Raw genomic sequence first — 23,475 nt, forward strand, 5'->3', positions numbered from 1 at the left:
GCTCCTCGGGACTTGGGGTCAGAGTTCAGCTTTTGAGATGCTAATAAGATCGTCACGGTTACGTGTGAGCGCAGTGTCGTCACGGTTACGTGTTAAACCCCTCCAGCATCTAAACCAGACAGGATTTTTATCCAAACATGCAGAAAAATTTTGACCTAAAAAGAAAATTGTTTTGATGGCAGGAGAAAAATCAGTCTATGCCTTTTTACTGTAAATAGTTTCATGTAACTTGATTTAACAAACAAAAACTTTAACTTACTGCAGCATTTTTAGTTGGATATTATGAGGGAAAGTTAATATGCAGAAATTAGAATCTTGGACAAAGTTTTTGCATTAATAATCTTTTTTATTTCACCAAAACAAAAATGTTTTGACCATTTGTGAAATATTATACCAACACTTAAATGTTATCCATCCTTTTAAAGAAAAATCATTTTATTCTTACTTTTAAACACATTTTCATTTTAACATTTCAATTAAACAGTTTCTGTTACCATTGGTGACATGAAGTTTATGAAAGAACATTTTAAGCTAATTGCCCCACTAAACATATTTAACACTTAAGTCACAAATGCATAAATTATGTTTCTATTTTTAGAAATTTCAAAAACAATTGACAATAAAACAACAGGAAATCTGCTCTATTGTCAGCTTTGGGTTTTAATAAATTAATTTTATTTGCTTCCAATGAAAAAGTTATGTGGCACACAAATTAAAAATGATGAAATGGTTAGCTAATTTGCTAATTGTGTAATTTATCATCAAACAAAAGTTAAAATCTGCTAAAATCAGTTAAAATCCCTCTATACACGAGTCAAAAACTGAAATGTACCGTAAATAAGAGTGAATGTTGTAAAGGCGTTTTTATGTTCAGTCTGAAATAAAATCAATTTATTAAGACAAAGTGATTCTGAAATGAACCAAAACAGATTCAGTCACAGATATTTAAACTCAGTATGAATGTATATTAATGCATAAATATTTGAACTAATCAAAGATTCACTTTTCTGGACTTTAACAAAGTGCTAAATGTTTCCCCCGGATCAGTGATGTCATCTGGGTGCGATGACATCACTGATCTACAGAAGGAGATCAGCGAAAGAAAAACAGATTTCCCAAAAATTAAATCTTTTAAACCCCCAAATTTGATTAATCAATCAAATGGATTGATCGCCAGCTGTGTCAGTGAAACTGAATCAGTTTTCAGGTGTTGCTGTGAGTTAGCTTCCAGTTACAGATCCGCCTCCTCGGCGCTGAGGTCGGAGGTCAAGTTTTAAAGTTTCCTCTCTAGCCGACGAACATGTGGGGCTTGATGGGTGCTGGCAGGTTCTCGCCGTCCACGCTGTTGGCGTCGATGGCAGAAGCCTTGGAGGCCTTGGTGTCCAGAGGATACCTGTCCAGGATGTGGCGGACGTCCCGCCGGACGCCGTCGGTCCAGGTCAGGAGGTCGGCCTGCAGGCTGAGCGCCGCCGCCGTCACGGCCTCCTGCCGGGCGCTCAGACCCGACAGCAGCTGCAGGTTGTGGCTGAACCGGGCCAGGACCGGGCCGGCGGCACCGCCGACTCCGGGACCGCCGTCGGGCCGTCCGTCCTCCGAGCCGCTGCATCGGGGCGAGGCATGACCCGACATGTGGCGCTCAAACTCTTCTGGGGAAAGGTTGAGAGACTGAGCGTCCAGCTTCTCGATGAAGGCCACGGCGCAGCACTGCAACACAGACACAGCTGTTAGTGCTGAATCGTCCGCAGCTAGCGTCAGCCGCTAACTAGCTGGAGAGGGGCTAACTAGCTACCATTGCTAACTACCCTTCTGATACAGAGTTTCCTCTGGTCTGAATAGGAAGTGAGGGCGCCATCTTGATAGGTAAAGCATGGTGGAGCTGCGGCTTCCTGACCGACTGGTAGAAAATTTGCTGAGCAGATCTGTCTAAGCAGCAAACGTGAATTTAATTTGAGTCTATTTACAGTTTCACTGGATCCTGTTCTGGGTGAATCTGAACTGTAATTTATGAACTCAGTTCCAGTTCACTGAACCAAACAGAATCAGTTTCTCTCTTGATAAGCGAGTGAGGAGTGAAGCGGACCAGGTTGGTGAAGTAGTATCCGTCCTCTCCGGTCATCAGCCGGCTCGGGTTGCAGAAGCGGGTGATGTACTGGATGTTGGACTGCAGCCGCGGCGGGTTGGCCTTCAGCACGATGTAGATGAGCGCCGGCAGGAAGTCGTCGGCGGACGCCGGCTCGTTCTTGGTGATCCTGATGGCGCTGAAGATGTGTTTGCTGCAGCGAGTGATGCAGGCCAGCTTGTCCCGCGGAACGCGCTTCGAGTCCATCTCGATGATGTCTGCAACCAGACCACAGGTTTCTCTGCCTTCAGTCGCATTGCTGTTGCTATGGTTACCGCTTATTAAACTGATCATTATGATTTACAGCCATTTAACAAACAATCCCATCGGATTAAACTGGAACAGAGAGGGAACGTTTAGGAATGTAAACCGTAATATCTGGAAAACAAGCCGTAAAGTTTTAGAAATAATCATAATAATTTAACTGACTGATGAATCGTCGTTTCTCACCTGTTATGGCTCTGACCACGTTCTCTGACACTTCGGCCGTTTCTTCGTCCATGGACACACACAGCATCTGGACGGTGACCCAATGCAGCGCCCTGCAGACACACGAGGCTAACCGAGTCAGGCTAGCGGCTCAGCGCCCCCTGAGGGATAACAAGGCTCAGCACAGGGCGTCCCCTGGGGGTGAAGCGCCACCCAGGGGACGCTGACATGCCGTGTGCAGCTGTCCTCATGTTGAAACACGGACCTGAGCTTTAAACGCTGCTGGGTAACAAAATGCAGACGGAGTTTCCTGAGACAAACACGAGTTACACACAGGAAGTGATGAAGGTGATGCTGAGAGTGATGAAGAGCTGACCTGATCCGGTCTTGGGTTGCCAGGTCCTTCTTCTCGTCGTCCGTAGTTTCTGGGCAGAAGACGCTCTTGTACAGGCGGGTCATGATGTATTTCTCCACCTGGTCCATCACCTGATCCACCGACTCTGACGACCCTGATGAGTAACCCAGTGAGACGCTGCTGCTGCCACCTGGTGGCTGGCTCAGGTCACGCTGATTCATCCATCTAAAATAATTACCAGGTAGCGTTGCTGCGCTAACCTTTAAAGTGGCTCATGAGGCGATCGGCCAAGCTCTGGTAGAAATCCTGAACGCACTCCGACAGCTCATCTGCTCCCAGGTCCTGTCCAGAGCAAACGGAGCGGCTAGTGGCTAATGCAGCTAGCCGCTAACAGCTAACACTGAACACACAGAACTACAATCACACTAATAGCAAGCGGCTAACACAGCTATCAGCTAACTGCTAATGCTAAATACACACACGGTCATGCTAGCAGCTAACAGCTGGCGGCTAACGCTGAACATAGAACTACAATCATGCTCACAGCTAACTGCTGATGCTGAACACACATATTTACTCTAGCAGCTAATGGCTGCAGGCTAGTGCTGAACACACACAGTCATGCTAATGCAGCTATTGCTAAACACACAGTGTCACACTAATATCTAGCAGCTAACGCTAAGCACGCATACAGTCCAGCTAATCGCTAGCGGCTAACGTTAAGCACACACAGTCACTTACTGCGTCTTTAAAAGAACCTTAAACAGACTTTTCATTAAACTCATTTCTATTTTTAAAGTTTTTTATTAATCTAAGATTTGAACCTATTAATTGGATTAATAGTGATAATCACAATTATTCATTGTTATTCTTGATTAATAATGATTCAAAGAATCGTGAACTAACTTAATAATCTTAGCTGGTTAGTAAAAATAATTTTTAGCCATTATAATAATTGGGTCATATGTAATTTTTTATTTAACTGTCAGTGAAATAATAATAACCAGAAATAACTACTTTCAAACTTCCATCTGTGTGAAATTTCCTGGACTGGTTGGTTGGTTGGCGGCCCAGTGATCTGTCCTCACCTTCTTGCTGGACATGCTGACCAGGAAGGCCCGGCACTGCTTGTGGATCTCTCTGCCGGGTTTGTGAAGGTTCTTCAAGAACTCCACGAAGTCTTTGGACACCTGGTCGGCGTCGAAGCTGGCGCGGCGGCTGATGGACGGAGACGCCGACTTTCCCTCCGGAGGCTCTGATCAGAAAAACACCAAAGGGATTATCATTCGGACTTTCTCTCCTTCAGAGTTTCCTGTAAATGGCTGAAACGATTAATAGCATTAGTTGCGATTAATCAGAATAAATCAATTACTAAAATAATCAACTAATTTAGTCATAGGTTAACTGTAGAATAAAACAGGAATAAAAACAAACGCAGCCGAACCAGAAATGAAAAGAATTATGAAGTCTGTAAACAAAAAATATTCTCCATCAGATGGAAATTATTTCGCTAATTTTAATTTATTATTGATTATTTGCTTATTGCGGCACGCTTGGCTGTAAAACACAGTTATCAAACAAGATGGCCGACCTGGGTGATGACATCACCCTGAACTACAGAAACCCAAAGACTTCATGGTGGAAAATAAATCCAGATTTTCCAGAAATCAAATATTTCTAATCCAATTTATCACCTAAACTGTGATCAATTGGCAAAATCTATTTATTGCCCCCTTTGTATCACGCTGTGAAAATAAAAAGCTTAAAAATGGAGCAGATCCAATCAGCAGCAGAGTTCAGACGCAGACAGGCGAAGCGTGACGAAGCGAGCAGCACCTTTCTTAGCGGCGGTTCGAGACGAAGGGCTGAAGAACTTCTTCACCGTTGTCACTTTGCGAGTTTTCTCGTTGGTTTTCTTCTCCTCAAACTTTGAGAATGGGGCGAGCGAGGCGTGGCCCGCGGCGGCCGGGCCGTGCGCCACGTGGCTGCTGGCGTACGCCTCCTCCTCCTCTCTCTGCAACCTGCGGTGGGGAAACGTTGAGCCGGGCGCACTGAGCTGAAACGGCGGCCGTGTTCGGCGGCTGCTCTTACTTTTCCGCCAAGGCCCAGTCGTCCTGGATCTGCTTCTGCCGGACCCGCTGGTACTCCTCCCGCCAGCACTTGGAGCACAGGCCCTGCCATGCGGCGTTGCCATAGTAACCGCATCCTTTTTTGCACAGCAGGTCCGACTGGTCGACGTGGATGCCCCGCCGCTCTGTCCGCTGACTCATGGTGGCCTGGAGAGGAAAACGCTCTGCTTGTTGGTTTGTGTCTCAGTTTGAACTAAAACGTTCTTCATTCATTTCCTCTGCTGGAAATAAACACAAACACTGAAACTCATAAATAAATGACTGAACTTCCCTTCAGAGTTTCTTCTTCTGCAGTTACAATCTGAACTTTAGGCAGTGGAGTCTGGTGTTTAACGTCTGTCTATTCTAGACATTTTGAAGAAAAATAGCCGCCAAAGAATCTACATTTATTTTGTTTTAAATACTTGCTCCTTTTATATGCATTTAGTGCTAGTCCCATGTTTCTGTGCTTTTCTTTTACCTTGATGCTCTCGTTTTATCCCACTACATGATGCCGAATGTTCATTAATTTATCAAATTAATGAAAAGAGGAGAGTGTTGCTTTACTGCCATCTAGCGGTGAATGTGCAGGATGGCTTGTTTGAACATCACGTTTTGGTAAAACCGTCTTTAGGACAAAATCTAGTTTTTATTCTCTTCCTTCCTCTTTTGCCAAGTTGGCACTGGAAAACGTTGACGGAAATGACTAAATGAAAAAGTAAGTTCCTCAAGTTGTGAATACTTTTATTCCAAAATGCCCGTTTTGTTTTAGGAAGTGACGAACCGAGGAGGAAATGGAAATGCCTCCGAATCTACTGAGGTCCCAGAAATGATCAACTATTTCTTTAAATTCCTGCTGTTTATTGTCCCGGTTCCACTGAGTTCATTTGATTTTGTTTAATTTGATTAACTATGTGGCTTCTCAGATTTCTTTGCTTTAATTAAAATTATGTCTCTAAACTACTTTGTTTTAAATACATACTTTGTAGTTAGAATTAGAATTAGAAGTACTTTATTCATTCCAACCGGGAAATTACTGTGCAGTTGCAGCATACACATACACACAGATCAAATTACAATATAAAAAATAAAATAAAAAGATAAATACATAAAATATAAAATGTAAGATTCTGTACAGTATGAACAGTGAAAATTAATAATCTGTACAGTCTGAACAATAGTGCTTTGTAAACAATCTGTACAATATCGATTAATGGGCAGATATGTACGAAGGTAACTTAACGTTTCTTATATAAAGTGATAGCCTGTGGCAGGAAAGATTTCCTGTATCTGTCCCTGCGACAACGGAGCTGAAGCAGTCTGTGTGAGAAAGAGCTCCTCTGTCTGTCAACTGTGTGATGGAGAGGGTGCAGCTTGTTGGCCATAATGGACAACAGCTTCTTCAACGTTCTCCTCTCCACCACATTTTCCAGGGTCTCCAATTGCAGACCCATTACAGAGCCAGCTTTCCTGATGACCCCATTCAGTCTTTTAGAGTCGCTGGCTCTGATGCTGCTACCCCAACACACAACAGCAAAGAAAATGGCACCAGCAGCAGTTAATATCCTGTTATGTTATAGATATAGTACACAGTATGAATGAAATGATGCTTAACATTTATCTAAAATAATTGTTATTGATAAAGTCCAGCACCACTGATTTTGTATTAGTTGAGTAATTTTACGCTCCTGCAACATAAAATATTTATCTTAAAGCTAAAAGTAAAATAAAACTTTGTCAAAAACGGGCCCATTTGATTGAGGCACCAAATATTTGCTTTGTTATTCTCCTATCAACTCGGCAGAGACTTCCAAAAATTAAGAGTTAGGATGGAAAAACATCAACTAAAGCCCTGCTGGTCAGAAGAAACAAAATGAGGTTAAATGCTCCAAAAATCCGGCTGTTTGCTGCCAGAAGGATAATTAATGAAAATGCTATTAAACGTTTTTATAATCGCGTGATTTAGTCAATAAATTATCCATTTAAATCTGATGAGAGATCTTCATTTACAGCTCTTTAGCATTAGCTGCGATCTGTTGGACGACTTCTGTTGCAACTGAGTTAACCTTATTATGCGTTAAGGACAACCTGTGATTTGTCGCTTGGTGAATAAACGTATATCCTTCATATATCTGTCTTCGTTAATATGTTCATGTCTGGGACATATTTCCTACAAACTGAGTGTTTAGGCGGCTAACAGATTTAGCTCTGATATAGCAGCTACTAAAGAGCTGACGGAGCCTAACGGTTTCTCCTTTAATACTTCCCTCGAATACTTACATTTTGTCAGGATTAAAATGTTATAAACCCGTTGATCCGCTTGGCTACTCACCTGTTATGTTTTCACCGAGACACTGAACGAACCAACTCCCCCTCTGCGTCCCTGACCGATGACGGGGCACGCTTCGAAGAGGCGCGCAATGACGTCATCGCGTTGAGCGAAGCATGTCTGATCATAGACATAATATAAGGATAGACCCTCATGGACCGCTCTCGCCTATTGTCGCTGACGAGATTTAGGGCGGCCATCTTGGAGCGGTCCACCACTCCACTCAGCGTTATGTGTTTAGCAGCACAATGACGTATCAGCGGATTTAATCGATCATAACACACTTTGTTACTGGGGTGTGCTGTGATGGCGCAGGGGCAAAGCACGACCATGTATTGAGGCCCTAGTCCTCATGGCAGTGGTCGCAGGCTCGATTCCCGTCCTGTCAACATTTGCCGCATGTCTTCCTTCTCTGATTGCCCTCTTTCCTGTTGAACTACCTTCAAATAAATGCCACTAGAGCCAACAAAACCTTCAAAAAAAGAATTAAAAAATAAAAACTTTTCTGTTACTGTAAACCATATTCAAACATCTATCAAAGCTACATTTATAAACAATTGTATTTTTTAAGTATGTTTTTAATACATAGTTCATCATATTTAAATATGCTTAGTGGCTATAACAATAGAATAGGAATGGAATATTCTGATATCGATGAATGAAGAGCATATTACAAAGCACACAGCCGTTCATAATTTATTTAATAAATTATTTAGTAATATCAATATATATTTATATACCTATACAAACACTAATAAATAAAGATTAATAATGGCACAAATAAATAATGATTAATAGTGAATTATATATATATATATATATAAAAAAAAAAAGAATTCCCTTCTCACCCTCCATGGGTGGTCTCTTTCATCCTCTGAGCTCGGGTCCTCTGCCAGAGGCCTGGGAGCTTGAGGGTTCTGCGCAGTATCTTGGCTGTGCCTAGAACTGCACATTTCTGGACTGAGATGTCTGATGTTGTTCCTGGGATCTGTTTGAGCCACTGCTCCAGTTTGGGGGTGACTGCCCCGAGGGCCCCGATGACCACAGGCACCACTGTGGTCTTCACCTTCCAGGCCTTTTCCAGTTCCTCTCTGAGGCCCTGGTGTTTCTCCAGTTTCTCATGCTCCTTTTTCCTGATGTTGTGGTCACTTGGTATTGCTACATCCACCACAACGGCTTTCCTCTGTTCTTTATCCACCACCACAATGTCCGGTTGGTTCGCCATTACCATCTTGTCTGTCTGGATGTGGAAGTCCCACAGGATCTTAGCTCGGTCATTCTCCACCACCTTTGGGGGTGTTCCCCACTTTGACCTCGGGGCTTCCAGTCCATATTCTGCACAGATGTTCTTGTACACTATGCCCGCCACTTGGTTATGTCGTTCCATGTACGCTTTCCCTGCCAGCATCTTGGACCCTGCTGTTATGTGCTGGACTGTCTCAGAGGCCTCCTTGCACAACCTACACCTTGGGTCTTGTCTGGTGTGGTAGATCTGAGCTATTGCTCTGGTGTTTAGTGCCTGTTCCTGTGCAGCCAGGATGAGGGCCTCCGTGCTGTCCTTGAGTCCAGCTTTCTCCAGCCATTGGTAGGATTTCCTGATATCAGCCACTTCAGTTATTTGTCGGTGGTACATCCCATGTAGGGGCTTGTCCTCCCATGATGGTTCCTCCAGCACCTCGTCCTCTGTTCCCCATTGCCTGAGACATTCGCTGAGCACATCGTCCGTTGAGGCTTTGTCCTTGATGTATTTATGGATCTTGGATGTTTCATCCTGGACAGTGGCTCTCACACTCACTAGTCCTCTGCCTCCTTGTGTACAGTCTCAGGGTGCTGGATTTGGGGTGGAACCCTCCATGCATGGTTAGTAGCTTCCGAGTCTTAACATCCGTGGCCTTCATCTCTTCCATTGGCCAGCTAATTATTCCGGCAGGGTATCTGATTACTGGTAAGGCATAGCTGTTTATTGCACGAATCTTGTTTTTGCCATTGAGCTGGCTTCTCAGGACTTGCCTTATTCGTTGGAGGTATTTGGCTGTGGCTCCTTTCCTTGTGACCTCATATATATATATATATACATACACTGCTAAAAAAATAAAGGGAACATTTTACTTTAATTTTGTGTGTGGCTCCAAATCCAACATATATCTTTATGTTTTTCAGCCGACGAATCCAAAATCTGGTGAGATTCATCCTGCAGTGAATCCGTCTCTCTTTATAGATTTCTCCCTCTTCTTCCTCACATCGTGTCTTTAGGAAACTTTCAAAACAAAAGCAGAAGATTTAGGATGTATCTTACTTTGACAGAGTGAAAGAATATAAATAATAGTCTTTACCACCTGTGTAAACTTTGCCGGTGAATGTTATAACACATAATATAAGTTTTATAATATGTGTTATATTGTTTCATTTCTAATATAGGCCCTTGTGTCAGATAATCTAAGTCAATGTTAGAGAATAATTAATTTTTTTAGATCTACAGAATCTCAGTTAGCCTTCATAGCGGGGCTGAACCCGTATTACACCAAGCACTGTAGCTAATATTAGCTGGTATCTCACCGGTGGACATAAATACAGTAAAGTAATATTCTAATCACAATATATACACAATAATATGTCCATCTTACTTGTGAAATGTTGTCTGTGGAGCCCTCACATCAATAATCCATCGATCAGAACAACAATATCCCTCAGTGCTGAGGCATCTTCTGCTGTTTTGGTTGAGCAAAGTAGGAGGGACGACCGCTCCAAGATGGCCGCCGTATTTCCTGCGCCGGAGCGTCCAATGCAGGGTCTACTCTTATATCTATGCGTCTGATGGGTTCTGACCCGGAAATGTCTGTTTATCGGTCAAAGCAGCTTCACACATACGAGTTTTAAAACTAATCAGTATATAGTGGCTGCAGTTGGTCGTGATTTGCTTGTGTTTGCTGATTCAAGGTCCAATTTTTAAACGTTTGGTCAGTGACGTCACGAAACCCCAAGCAAATGATTCCTTGACGTAAAGACCGAGAAACAAACATCAGGATATTCTGCCGGAAGTATGGCAAACTATCCTATGGCAAAATAACAACAAATGTTTATTTTTTTTCCTTACAAGTAAAATATTAACAGAATTCTTTGAAATTAATTAAAATTGGGTATTAGTATTTAAAGTAACCGTGTCATAATGCAATAAGTTTCATGCTAGAGTCACAGGAGCACCGTCACACCTTTTTAAAGGAGACCTATTAAGTAAAATTTATATTTAGTACATTTTTGTTCTTCCATTTGGGACTCCACTGCTTCTAAAAACAACCCAAGTGTTTAAAAAATGGCTTTGTGGCAATAACTTAATGTGTTGGTGTCTGGAAAGTGAGCCATTTCAAAAGCCTGAAATCTCATTATCTAAGATTGATTTCAAAATGTGCTGAACATGTTTTGCATGGGCCATAGAAATGTCCTGACCTGTTCAACCTTTAATCAATTCTCGGTTCTACGTTCAGGCTGTCTAATAAACGAATCGCTCTTCAGCAGACTGGGATATCTTTGACAGATCTCTGGACTCGTGCTGATAACCTCGCCTGCCTGGGTCAAATAAACACAGATAAGCCTCATATCTCCGAGCTGGAGCTCAGTGTCTGCCATGATCCTGACGGCTCCGTCTCCGTGCCTCCCTTCTGCCACCACCGTCCAGCAGCTGTTCTCTGTGGCCCGAGACGCCAACATCGTCCCGGACATCTCAATGGATCCGGTGCTCACCACCTTCCTATCCCTGGACTCTGCTGCCGCCCTGCAACACCGGTACAGCTTCCTGCAGCGGGGCATGAGCGGCGAGCAGCAGGCGGCCTTCCACCTGAATCTCACCGCACAGCTGAGCGGCTGCAGGGTCGCGAACGGAGGCGTAGGGGTCGTCGCCTTGGCCCTGTCCCTGCTGTTTGACCAGGTGGCCCAACATGTACGTCAAATATTTTGTTTTTCTGTTTAAATTCTTTGTTTTAGCATTAAGGACAAAACAATAATGGATAAACATCAAAAATAAAGTTATTAATATTATGAGAATAAAGTCATAATTCATTGTATTATAATGCTATTCTTTAGTGACTTTATGCTCATAATTTTATATTATTTTGTAATTTTCTTAGTGTGACCTGGGACATATTTTAGAATGGGCTTACAAGGTTGTTAGCTCAGGGCTCCAAAGATTACTTTTATAAAATTTTTTAATGAATTCATGCTTTACATTGTGTTTTATATAAAACTGATTGATCAGATGAACTCCATGAATCTTTGGAGCATTACAGCTGCAGGATCACCTACAGTAAACAGTAGGAGAGTTTTTGTGCAGCGGACCGGGCACCAAACCGGCTCCAGCCTAGGGCCACGACCGGGTGAGTCCGGCCCTGCTGTGCTGCTGTAATGTCCATGAAGCCAAACTTTTAAAGCTGCCATCAGGTCCGTGCTGCAGCTTCGCCGCAGGGATCCGAGGCTCAGAGGGTGTTCGGCGTCAGCACCTCGTCCAGAATCGGATCGATGATCCACCGCTACCTGCGCCTTGTCCCCGCCATCGCCAATGACGAGGAGAAGATGGCGGAGGCCACCGAGCTGTACGACAGCTGGCTCAACCTGGAGCTGATCGACCACTATGAGAGGATGACCACCAAGAAGAGGATGAGCACAGAGGCCATGCAGCAGTGGCTGGCCGGCGCCGCGTTTCACCTGCACCTGAGGATCCACCAGGTGAGCCGAACCAGAAGGATCAAACTTCTACAAAAATCTGGTTTTCCATATTCATTCAAACTGACACCGTGTTTGTCATGAGATAAATGATATGAGAAAAGATCGATCTGCTGCTGCTGTCTGAAGAAATGGACCAAAAACCAATAATCAGAGCCAGGAGGAGGGGCTTTGCGCTGTCAATCAACCTCATGTACTGGCTTGGTGTTGAGCATGAGAGTGATTGACAGCACTAAGCCCCGCCTCCTGACTCTGATTGGTGGTTTCTGACTGGTGCATTTCTGCAGTTTGTACTGGGAGCACTGGGAGGCAAGTCCACCACAGAAAGGGGCGGGGACGGACCGCTGTCAGTCTCTTACCTTATTTGGAAAAAGGACCATTGCACTCCGGAAGTGAAGGGGGCGCTATTTCCTATATTATCTGTGGTCTCTCCTTTTAATTTTCTTTTGAAATCTGATATAGCTTCATCTGTAGGAAGGAGTTTCCCTCTCAGCATGTATTTCAACTTCTCTTTTTTATTTTCTTCAGCGCAGCTCACAGCTTTTAACAAATTCTGCACCTTTCTGTGTACTTCTAAATCTGCTTCTTAGTCGCATCTTTTCGAGCCTGCTACTGCCTCTAGTGGCGTGGCGGTGGTAAGACAACTAATATAATTACGTCACTAAACGAGAATACCACAAAATCTTTATTGTTTACTATTAATTTCGCCATTACTGGCAACGTGAAAGATAAATTATCTTCTAAAATACCATATTTTTCTTCAGGATGTAGAGCTAATTAGGACATAAACAACACCTTTATACATTGTAAATAACATCTATATATCTCCATCAATTATAGGAGGAACAAAAGAAATAAGACATGAAAAACAACATTATCAACAACAATAAAAATACCATATACAATGTATACATAAGAAATTTAATTGAGCAAAAGTCAATAATGAACAAATTAATTAGGTTCACAGATGAATAGCCAGGGTTGTTAAACAAGCAATAATCCACATTTTTGTTTTGTTGGTAGAGTCGTATATATAGGAAATAAAAGAGAGAAGTTCAAATACATTCTGAGAGAGAAACTCCTTCCTAAAGATGAAGATATAGCACAGATTTCAAAAGAAATTTAAAACGGGAGACCGCGGATAATATAGGAAATAGCGCCCCCTTCACTTCCGGATTGCAATGGTCCCATTTCCAAATAAGATAAGAGACTGACAGTGGTCCGTCCCGCCCCTTCCTGTTTGCTGCAGCGAGGTCAGACGAGCTCGATCTGTTTTTTTTCACAGATCATTTGTGTCATAGAGTCACGACATAATAACTTTAACAAATTGTAAAAACTGTTTTTCTTAAAGCTTCAGGTGAAAAAAAATAAACAGACAAATGTACTCTAAAGGCAAAAACACCTGAGGACAAGGAAGTACCTCGCTTTTAAACATACTTAAAGTATTTAAGTAAAAGTAATTTCTCAATGTATTCTTTTATGCAGGAGTGTCCAAAGTGTGGTCCACGGGCCGTTAGTGGCCCTCCGCTGATTGCGTGTGGCCCCTGACATCAGTTAAAGATTAAAACAAAATCCGTACAGACGTCTGATGGAGATGAAGACTTTCTATATTTAGTTTGGAAGAACTGATCACAAAGTAATATCTTACAGTAGAAAATGTTGGGAAAAACACAAATTATTTGTCTTTAAATAAAGATGTGATGTTTACACAAATACTAATTTTGCTGCACAAATCTGCTTTTCAAGTTCATAAAACTTGGCTAAATTCGGCAAGCATTTTCAAAGAAACAGTAACCTGAATCTGGATTTTATTGCTCAGAAATTACCACATTTTCTTCCAATTTCTTAGAAAATTTCCTTTAACAAGAAAAACTTATCAAACTTTTTAAGGTTTACTTTTTTAGTCTACACATCCCTTTCCAACAGCAGATCTGTTTGTTTAGTTGAAGTGGATAATCATGCCGTATTATTATGTTGTATTTTCCCGTATTTTGCCATAATTTGCATATGAGCAACTTCAGGCCTGGCAGACATTGAACCGAAACTTTGATGTTTATCCCAGTTAATTAATAATTCAGCAAGGATTGATAATAGAAAGCCGCTTTTCCCGCCAGTTTTTGGATTCAAACCTGTTGGGGATGAAACAGGAACAGAGTAAATCTGAATTTATTCTCCAACAGGTTCGCCTTCACTCTGTGCCGTCTGGGTCCATCGAGTCTCTGCGTCTGTCCTATAAGACGGGATTAAATCGCCTCGTTAGCGGCTACGACGCCTATTTACGTAAAAACATTTTGGAGACTGAAGCGGGAGGAACATTGGAGCCAAAACGCAGCAGCGTGGAAAACAGCAACACCTCCAGCATCGGGAATGTGACGGCTCACCCAGCAGATCCCAAAGCCAACTCGACGGAAGGCGACCAGAGGAGCTGCGGGCAGCTTGTGGGCAGAAACGCTTCAGCAGCGCCGTGTTTCAGACAGCTGGGTCTGCTGGTCATCGAGCCGCAGAGGGAAGTCAGTCACGGCGTCCGGCATCGGCCCTGTGAGTCTGCGGCCATCCAGGAGGCCCTGGTGACCCGCATCATGAAGGCGCAGGACCTGCAGCGCAGCAGGAACTTCTTCCTGTATCCGGAGAAAGTCCTGCGAGGCCTGCTGAGGCAGAGGCAGCACTTTGAGCTGCGAGCGAACCGGACCGAGAGAAACGGCCCGCAGCCGCGCAGCGTCAGTCCGACGTTTCACAGCGACAACAAGCTGCAAATTATGGAAGCTTAAGACGACGGAGGAACAGGGACAAACGAAGAAAATAAAACTATACAATCAAGAGAATAAAGTCATCAAATTACAACCTTATTCTCGTAATGTTATGATTTTATCACAATATTACGACACTTTATTCTTGTAACCTCATTTTTTAATTTTTAATTTTTCTTAGTGTGGCCCTAACACTCCGCCGTATTTTCACGACTAAAATTACAAAAACAACTTTTAAATAACATAACAAAATAGAAAATTAAAGTAGAAGAAATTCTTTTCAAATGATTACTTTTTGCTATAAACTCATGAAACAAATTATTATACACAATCAATCAATGGATAAAGTTTATTAGTATTGTACATTCCAGGAACAAGGCTTTCAATCATAGAAACGCAGACATACAAATAAATAGTGACATTTTTAATGTTTCTTTTTGATCTATAAATGACTCACCAGGCTTTAGCAGAAGGAAAATAACACGAAAACAGAAAACGTTGTGCACAAACAAGGTCTCACTTAAACTTAAACTGTAAGTTTGTCTCTGTGTCTCAAGTACTTTGGTTAAAATATTTAGTTTTTTTATTCAGTAAAGTTATTCGCACTGGATTGAGAATCCAAAAAACTTTCTCAAGTAGAGCTAGTAATACTTAATGATAATTTTACTTAAACAAAAGTAAAATGTTTTCTGCAGTAAAACTACTCCTGAAATTATTTTCCCCCAAAAGAAAATGTAATGTAATGGATGATCTTTGCAACTTGTTAAAATTCCTTTGGGATCAATAAAGTATTTTTGAAAACTTACAGTTGGGGGTCTGTTTCCATTCATCCTGTATTGATTAGTGTTTAAAGGACACAGCTGTTATTTTGTTGTTTATCAAACATTTGTGATGAAATGTCCACACATTCTCTCCGGTGACTCGGGAACTAAGTGTAAAGGTTACAGAGTTCCGATTTAAATAAAGCCAGCTGGGGGCGCTCTTCGCTTAGGCTGCAGAACAACGCTGGAGAAGAAGAAAACCCTTTTGATGCGTGTAGCTGCTTGTTTTTACGAAGCACCTGCAAACAATGCAACACATTATGATCTGAGGAAGACAGAATATCACCGTGAAACCTTCAATCAGCAGTTTTCATAAGGCAGGTTGTGTCTGACTCTGTTTTCAATCGCTTTAAAATATTTCGATGAAATTTTGAAAAGCTAGTTTTAGCTAACAATCTACGGCGCTAAAACAAAAGGCTGAAAATGGTTTGAAACGCGACGAACAGCTGAGAAAATCTAGAACACTGTTAGAATACCTTGAACTTTGAAAGGAATTGCATTTAATAACTTCGAAAGGCTTTAGATTATGTCCTTGTTAGGATGTCGGCCCTGTAAGGAAGTCAGTAAGTGAGCTAAAATGCTAATGTTGCATCAATGGGGTGGTGAGTTGTTTCAGGCTTTAGGTTACTCTGAGTATTGGTTGTTTTCTTGTTGCTTTTTAATGTCAGTCGTGCATGGTTATTGCTCAGCTTTTCTGTGAGTATTGGACATATTGAGCAATTTTTGGCTGTCTGGGAACCGAAGACAGGTTTGGTCCCCGCCACACCCACACGTGGTTCCTTAAATCTGGCGCAGCCGCATTTTATTAGGAAAACGAAGGAAACTGGCGCAGAAAGCACACCGACTCAATGCCAGGTGTATCAGGTTTGTTCCTGTGTTTGGTGGTTTGCTTTCCAAGGGAGGGGCAGATATTGGTTTACAATCTTATAACCCCGGGGCAAAATAGTGCGGAAGCCTAAAGGGTATTTACTCAGTTTGTTTCTCTTAAAATTAGTGATTGTCCAATGTGAACATTTGTAAATATCCACAATATGCTGTTGTCCTAATATAACCGATATCATCTCTACCTTCATAATACAGTGGAGAAATGACCGCAGCGCTGCTTTAAACACCCGCAGAGCTGCGCAGAAACACTGATAAAGGGCAATACGACGGGAATAAATGATAAATATTGACCGGTTTTCCTTATGGATACCGGCGGTAATACCGCTGTGTTGTGCATCATTGATTGAAATGAGTCAAGATTTCAGCTGGACAGTCAAATATCCCTGGCATAAATCAAAGTAATAATAATGAACAGATTAGCAGAAAGGTCTGAGCTTTCCACATGTTAGAAATATATATATTTTGTTGCTATAAATGATCAAGTTATGTTGCATTGTAGGCAATAAAATGTTTATTTGAAAATTTAAATAAAATACTTGCATCTTTTTGGATTTGTAGTATTGTGTAAAAGGGTTATTTTTAAAATCAGGGTTCAATTAGAATAATTGATGACTAATATAATCATTTTTTGCAGTCCTGATGTTTGGATACTGATAAATATCTCTTATCTTTAATATGGACAATATTTATATCAACTATCAACATCGGCCCAAATATTCATGTTGGTGCTTTTCTAATGTTCTGTCATAAAGTTATAAAACTGGATAAAATGTCAATATTCCATGGTTAAAGACGTAAAGTTTATGTTGTAACTAAGATATTCTCTGACATTTTAAAGTCAGATTTTAATGAAAAATTTCCAGTGATATAAAACGAGTCGTCGGCCCTGCGGAGCGTTTTTACTTTTATCGGAGGATTTATTTAAACCAGAGGAGGAAATATTTCCTGGCAGCAGCCCGCCTCTTATTTCAGGCCGACTCCACTTCCAGTTTCTATTTCATTAAATGTTTTAGCTAATGTTGCTCTGCACATCTATCAGTAATTTTCTATGTTTTATCTTCATGCCAACCTGGCCGTTCCGCCACCACAGGACAGGAAAACGTCCAGTTCACATAAATACAGTCAATGTTAGGAAGTCTGCCCCACCGTCAAAATGCCAGGTTTTTATCTAGAAAACAAAATAAAAATGTGTTCAGGTTATTTAAATTTGCACCCACTACTTTTGGATTCACACTGAACAATAATTAGAGACCGAACCTGAAATAAAGTTTAGCTTTCCAGCAGGATTTCCCTGATAAATCTGAATATTGTAATGATTGGAAACATTAAATAATAATGTAGATTTGCTGTTATTTTCCCCCTGAATGATTTATATTTATTTGCTTTCCTCATGACTTTAAATTTTCCTGCCAGTATTTAATGTTAATGAGCAACTCATTGCATCAAATGAAAGTCTGAAACTAGAATGTCAAAATGCTAGTCAAAGAGTTTGTGCATTATTGTAAAATAACATTTTAGAGTAGGAAGTAAAACCTGTAATGCTGTAAACTTTGTTTGGACAGACTTGAGCAAAATGTCGGATTCAGACTCGGATGGTGATTGGGGTTTCCACCGCAACAAGAAGTTTCTGGTAAAAATCCAACAAACATTTTCCATGTTTGTTTTGTTCTTCATCTAAACCAGTTTTTCTTTTGGCGTCGTAGAAATCTCACGGATCCCTTAAAATAAACCCTTCAGGTAAGAAAGATTTAAAACTTTTATAGGAAATGTGTTTATTAGGATTGACTTAAAATTAAATATTATGAAAGTTTTCCACCATTTTTTTCTGCTTTTTCTTTTAAATTGTGACTTGTGAGGAATGTTTTCATTTCTGTAGCGTCTCAAGTTTAATTTGTTTAAAGTTCAAAAAGCCTTGAATGATAAAAACATGAACAAAAAATAAGATGGAACAGAGTTGGGCATTTACTGTATTGTGAAAAATTATCACCATAAGAGTTTTGATAAATTTCAGTTATTTTAGAAAAATGGCAGTTTGATTGGAATGTTTTTATTTTCTCCACTTTTTGTTCCACGAGGCTACGAGTAAATATGAATAAATGTAACTTATTGCCAATAATGTGGTCAGTCTAGTGATTAGTTTCAGATGAGAATATTCTTGAAGAATAAACGTTGTTTCCGGTGCCATGAATTAGAGCTGCACCGATTGCAGTTTTCTGGTTGATCGTCGACTACCGATCTTTTAAAAAAACCTAACTTATCGATTCCGATTTTGGCCAATGCCAGTTTTTAGTCTGAAATGTTGCTCAATACATCAAGAAAGTTGCTGAATTGGCTACAATGGGGTGACTGTTGGCAGCTGGAAGAAACCAAGCTGTGCTAACTCTAGATTCATAATTCTAGGTATACGGCTCTAGATCTATAACTGTAGATTCATAATTCTAGGTATACGGCTCTAGATCTATAACTGTAGATTCATAATTCTAGGTATACGGCTCTAGATCTATAACTGTAGATTCATAATTCTAGGTATACGGCTCTAGATCTATAACTGTAGATTCATAATTCTAGGTATACGGCTCTAGATCTATAACTGTAGATTCATAATTCTAGGTATACGGCTCTAGATCTATAACTGTAGATTCATAATTCTAGGTATACGGCTCTAGATCTATAACTGTAGATTCATAATTCTAGGTATACGGCTCTAGATCTATAACTGTAGATTCATAATTCTAGGTATACGGCTCTAGATCTATAACTGTAGATTCATAATTCTAGGTATACGGCTCTAGATCTATAACTGTAGATTCATAATTCTAGGTATACGGCTCTAGATCTATAACTGTAGATTCATAATTCTAGGTATACGGCTCTAGATCTATAACTGTAGATTCATAATTCTAGGTATACGGCTCTAGATCTATAACTGTAGATTCATAATTCTAGGTATACGGCTCTAGATCTATAACTGTAGATTCATAATTCTAGGTATACGGCTCTAGATCTATAACTGTAGATTCATAATTCTAGGTATACGGCTCTAGATCTATAACTGTAGATTCATAATTCTAGGTATACGGCTCTAGATCTATAACTGTAGATTCATAATTCTAGGTATACGGCTCTAGATCTATAACTGTAGATGGTTGCTCTTTAAAAACTTCAGTTTCTGTTCAGAAAGTTTTGGCACATCCACTCATTGATCTGTTCTCAGCATCTGTTGAGTGACTGGATGGGGTCAAAGGTCACCTGGTGGCACTGTGATGTGGAGCCGCGTCTCCTCGGCGTATCTATGTTGCTAATCTCACACTGAATATGTCCAGGTAAAAGCAACGTTTTGCTTGCTGCTCTTCCAGAGAGAGTGTTCAGCCAGTGGGGCTCCATCCCCTTACAAACCAAGAAGGAAGGCGCTCAGCGGATGAGAATTTGCGTCTTCTGGTTTCCCACGCTGCTGCAGCCCGAGATCTCAAAAACCTTCACTTGGGCGGCAGAAGTTGGCTTAATCAACGAAGAGTGAGCGCAGCTCGGCCCGCTGCTACAGATCAGACGGGAATCATTGCAAAGCACTGAGATTTTATTCTGTTTGCAGGAAAAGTGAAATGCTGGATGTGGAGAACCTCCGCAGGATTCAGGTGGTTGAAACGATCCTGCTGCACCTGGAAGTGGCAAGTGTAAGTCCCACCTCTAGCTAGCTGGGTTAGCGCTAAGCAGCCAGCTGGCTGATTAGCGCTAACCCAGCTAGCTGCTCATAGTTATTGACTTGATGACATATCAGATGTTCAGATATTTTTGCTTAATTATCCGGGTTTATTCGTTCTGTGGCTGTTTTGTTCCAAACATGATGCGTCTCTCTTCTTGATGTTTAGTTCTGAATGTTTTCTGTTTCTCCTGCAGTTGGACAAGGATTCCTCCAGACACATTTTCATTTTTTGCAACATGTTGCATCAGGTAAGCTGCACCTGGTTGGCTCACATCTCGTTGTCTGACATTTTCCATTCATAAAACAACTTAATTTAAGTCTGGCTGTGAGGAGATAAAAAACTTGTGCTGATCATGTATTATGTTAGTTCGCCAGTACTGGTGCGTTCAGTAACATCGGGACTTTCCGCTGCAGCACTGCTCTCCAGAGATCCTGGAGGAAGCGGTGCGCTGGCTGGAGACGCTGGGCGATCGGTTCAGACGGGAACAGCTGCTCTGCCTGGGAGGATTCCCCAACTGCTACGCAACATTCGGCTTCATCTTCTCAGAGTGTGAGGCGCCAAGTTAGATTAAAAATTAAACCTTTATTATCTCAGAGTGTGAGCCTAAGGGCTTGGGAAGATAAAGTTTTAGTTTTTAGAGTGCAAGGTTTTCCGTTTGATTAAAAACAAATAATTTCTAAAATGTGAATCGTTTGTTTTTGTTTAGATGCCAAGTTTATCCGGGAGATGAGCAACAACCTGGACGGTACGATGAGGTCCCTGAAGGCACCGCCCGATGCATCGTCTACAATGGTAACAATCAAATCCTCTACACTGTAAAAACACTCAATTCTAACAAGTAGATTGGTCTGATCTATGGAGAAAATATCTACATAAAACAAAACTAACTTATAAGTAACTATTCAGCAAAATATTTAGTTTTTAGTCAATAAATCTAATATTCATTTAACAGATTATTTCCCTTAATGAGACTTTTGCATGTTTTAAGTGAAATGCACTCCTACTGAAACTGTTTCATCAATACTAAGGCATATCAAGCTCTGATATTGGACTGGAAAATTGTTTAAAGTTTATTTCAAGTGAACTGAATCAACTTGGTAAGATTTTTTTTGCAGTGTTGGACATTTTAATGCATTTTCTTCAGTTTTTTGTTTTTAATGACATAAAAACAAAACATTATATCAACCTACCAATACTTTAAAAATGTAGTCAATAAATGGGAGTGAGTGAATGCAGCTCGCTAACAGATGTTTTCAGTTATTGATGATCAATACTTTGATCAAAACGTCAGCTGATCCATTTCTGTCTTTAGACTGAAATCTTGTTTGGTGCAGTTTGAAAAATAAATATGTTTGTAATAAACGTTTTAAGTTTGTCGCTGTAGAAACGAAGAGCTGCCGTATAATACAAACATTTTCTAGAGAAAATGAAGGAATAATTAAAAATAACTGATTTTATTTCTTTTCTTTCTGCCCCAGAATTTTTCTGTACTGTGATTTTTTTTGTTTTTTCAGGAAAGTGAAGAGATGAAGATTCTTGGGAACGAGAAGTTTCAGGCCCAGCAGTACGCAGAAGCTCTGAAGTTTTACACCAACGCCATCAAATGCTAGTGAGTTTCTGGTGTCAACGATGAAACAATGTTTCCTCTCAATACCTCCAGTTAGGGCTGAAACGATTCCTCGAATGATTCGACTAACATTCGGCTTCATCTTCTCAGAGTGTGAGGCGCCAAGTTAATAACCGATTCGATTATTAAAATTCCTCCAGGAAAGTTTTCCTGCCTCGAAGCTTCGTTAATGTAAGTTTTATCATTTAGCGCGCCGTGTTCCGGCTGGAACATTATTTGCGTTGCGCGTCGCTCTGACTTCCGCCTCTGAGTTGTGACGAAAGCTAAGTGTTAGCGGCATAATGTCCAATCTTCAAGTTCGGCCCGCGGGGATTTTATTGATTAGTGATAATTCCGGGTTTTCATCGTTTTCGGGGAACCAATAATCATCCTTAAGATGACCGGAGCGATCCGGGAGTCCGGCAGCCTTTCTGCTCCGGAGCTGGAAGCGAACGGCGGGAAGAAGCTGAGGAGGATTTCTACAGGCAGAGGCTGAACACGGCGGGCGGCTGATGCTGACAGTGGAAGAGCAGCTTTAGGACGAACCGACAATAAATGTCACATGGCTGGTAGATGAGGTTCTGAGTGACGGACGGAGGAGCCGTAAATATCCCGAATTGCCCCCCCGGTCTTACTCCGCCTGCCCTCCAACCCCAAACCCCCCAATCCAGGAGACATTTCCCGTTTTGTCAAACCCAAAGCTTGGCAGGTTTGGGCCGAGGTGAGAGTTCATCTGTGAAACTGTCTGAAGATGAACAGAAACTAAAAACTGGATCATTTTTATCAGAGTATCTGTGAGCCTCTTTATTATTACATATAATTTCAGATCTTTGTGTAACTTTTCTTCAGGTTAACTTAGAAAGTGAGCTGTTATTGTTACAGGTTGGTTTCTGTTAGGGAAGCTCAAAGGTGAGAAATGGACTGATATGATATCCAATAGTTAACGCTGCTGTTATGGAAGATTTACCAATATTTTATTTTATAATTGTTTTATCTGATTGCTCAATTAATCATAAGAATAATAAATGGATTACTTGATTACTAAAATATTTGTTTACAACAGCCCTAGTTCCAATAAAATCTCTTAATAAACTAAAAGAACAAAAGTGAAAGTTTCATTAGTATCCGTGTTTTTTGTTTTGAGAAGTTTTTATGTGCTGAATCAATTTTTAAATAATTTTATGATTTCAGTTTTAAACCAGAAAATATAAAAATGCTGCAAGCATTTCTACTGGTCATAAAAACAGTTTTAATTGTATTTTGTGTCCTGAATGTGATAATTTTGTGCTCCTTGTTTTAGTCCTGATAATCACATCCTGTACGGGAACAGAGCGCTGTGCTACATCAAGCAGAAGGAATATCTGTGAGTAAAATCAACCATCGCTGCAAAAACTTAAGATTTTTACAAATTATAATTTTCTTTGTTTCATCTGGTCATTATTTTACATGATCTGCATGTAGGCCTGTCGCGATAAACGATAAATCAATTAATCGCACATTAAATTAAACCTATCAACCTCATTTTAATTATCTGCTTTATCGTCTCTTCCTGCTTTTTTTTTTCTTGCTGCTGCTGACACCTAATGATAAAAACTCAACTCCAGTGCTCTCCACTGACCCTCCCTTCCTCATTTCCTTAGTGTAATGTCCAGCGGACACGAC

General features: G+C 41.0%; 3 protein-coding genes across 11 annotated transcripts in view; 2 read left to right on the forward strand and 1 right to left on the reverse strand.

Moving 5' to 3' along the window:
* Positions 1-325: 325 nt before the first annotated feature.
* Positions 326-7,430, reverse strand: rabgef1 (RAB guanine nucleotide exchange factor (GEF) 1). 4 transcript variants are annotated; one of them, XM_014968806.2, is made up of 9 exons: positions 7,344-7,430; positions 4,995-5,179; positions 4,740-4,924; positions 3,992-4,158; positions 3,164-3,245; positions 2,925-3,057; positions 2,570-2,661; positions 2,081-2,337; positions 326-1,704 (listed from the first exon to the last, which is right to left on the reverse strand). In XM_014968806.2, exons 2-9 carry the CDS (start codon positions 5,171-5,173, stop codon positions 1,288-1,290), a joined length of 1,512 nt encoding a protein of 503 aa, XP_014824292.1. In that variant the 5' UTR covers positions 5,174-5,179; positions 7,344-7,430; the 3' UTR covers positions 326-1,287. The 4 variants fall into 4 exon arrangements, with proteins under 4 accessions (XP_014824292.1, XP_014824293.1, XP_087868348.1 ...); XM_014968807.2 differs by lacking the exon at positions 7,344-7,430 and adding an exon at positions 7,292-7,336; XM_088012222.1 differs by lacking the exon at positions 4,740-4,924.
* Positions 7,431-10,873: 3,443 nt separating this feature from the next.
* Positions 10,874-14,899, forward strand: LOC106904466 (uncharacterized). The gene is made up of 3 exons (XM_014968812.2): positions 10,874-11,274; positions 11,772-12,056; positions 14,234-14,899. Exons 1-3 carry the CDS (start codon positions 10,963-10,965, stop codon positions 14,819-14,821), a joined length of 1,185 nt encoding a protein of 394 aa, XP_014824298.2. The 5' UTR covers positions 10,874-10,962; the 3' UTR covers positions 14,822-14,899.
* Positions 14,900-15,791: 892 nt separating this feature from the next.
* The window catches only part of ttc3 (tetratricopeptide repeat domain 3), a 38,153-nt gene continuing 30,469 nt past the window's right edge, over positions 15,792-23,475 (forward strand). The window contains exons 1-10 of one of the 6 annotated variants that reach the window (XM_088012227.1): positions 15,792-15,942; positions 18,069-18,136; positions 18,210-18,243; positions 19,830-20,019; positions 20,096-20,177; positions 20,401-20,454; positions 20,621-20,756; positions 20,914-20,999; positions 21,722-21,816; positions 23,114-23,176. In XM_088012227.1, the coding sequence (XP_087868353.1) occupies positions 18,080-18,136; positions 18,210-18,243; positions 19,830-20,019; positions 20,096-20,177; positions 20,401-20,454; positions 20,621-20,756; positions 20,914-20,999; positions 21,722-21,816; positions 23,114-23,176 (797 nt within the window). In that variant the 5' untranslated portion in view covers positions 15,792-15,942; positions 18,069-18,079. Of the gene's footprint in view, positions 15,943-16,454; positions 16,486-18,068; positions 18,137-18,209; positions 18,244-19,829; positions 20,020-20,095; positions 20,178-20,400; positions 20,455-20,620; positions 20,757-20,913; positions 21,000-21,721; positions 21,817-23,113; positions 23,177-23,475 lie in introns of those variants that run through there. The other 5 variants (XM_088012229.1, XM_088012226.1, XM_014968803.2 and 2 more) reach the window with 5 other exon arrangements.

This window comes from Poecilia mexicana, unplaced genomic scaffold, assembly GCF_051168715.1.
Source record: "Poecilia mexicana isolate PSO_F unplaced genomic scaffold, ASM5116871v1 scaffold_14, whole genome shotgun sequence".
Taxonomy (NCBI): domain Eukaryota; kingdom Metazoa; phylum Chordata; class Actinopteri; order Cyprinodontiformes; family Poeciliidae; genus Poecilia; species Poecilia mexicana.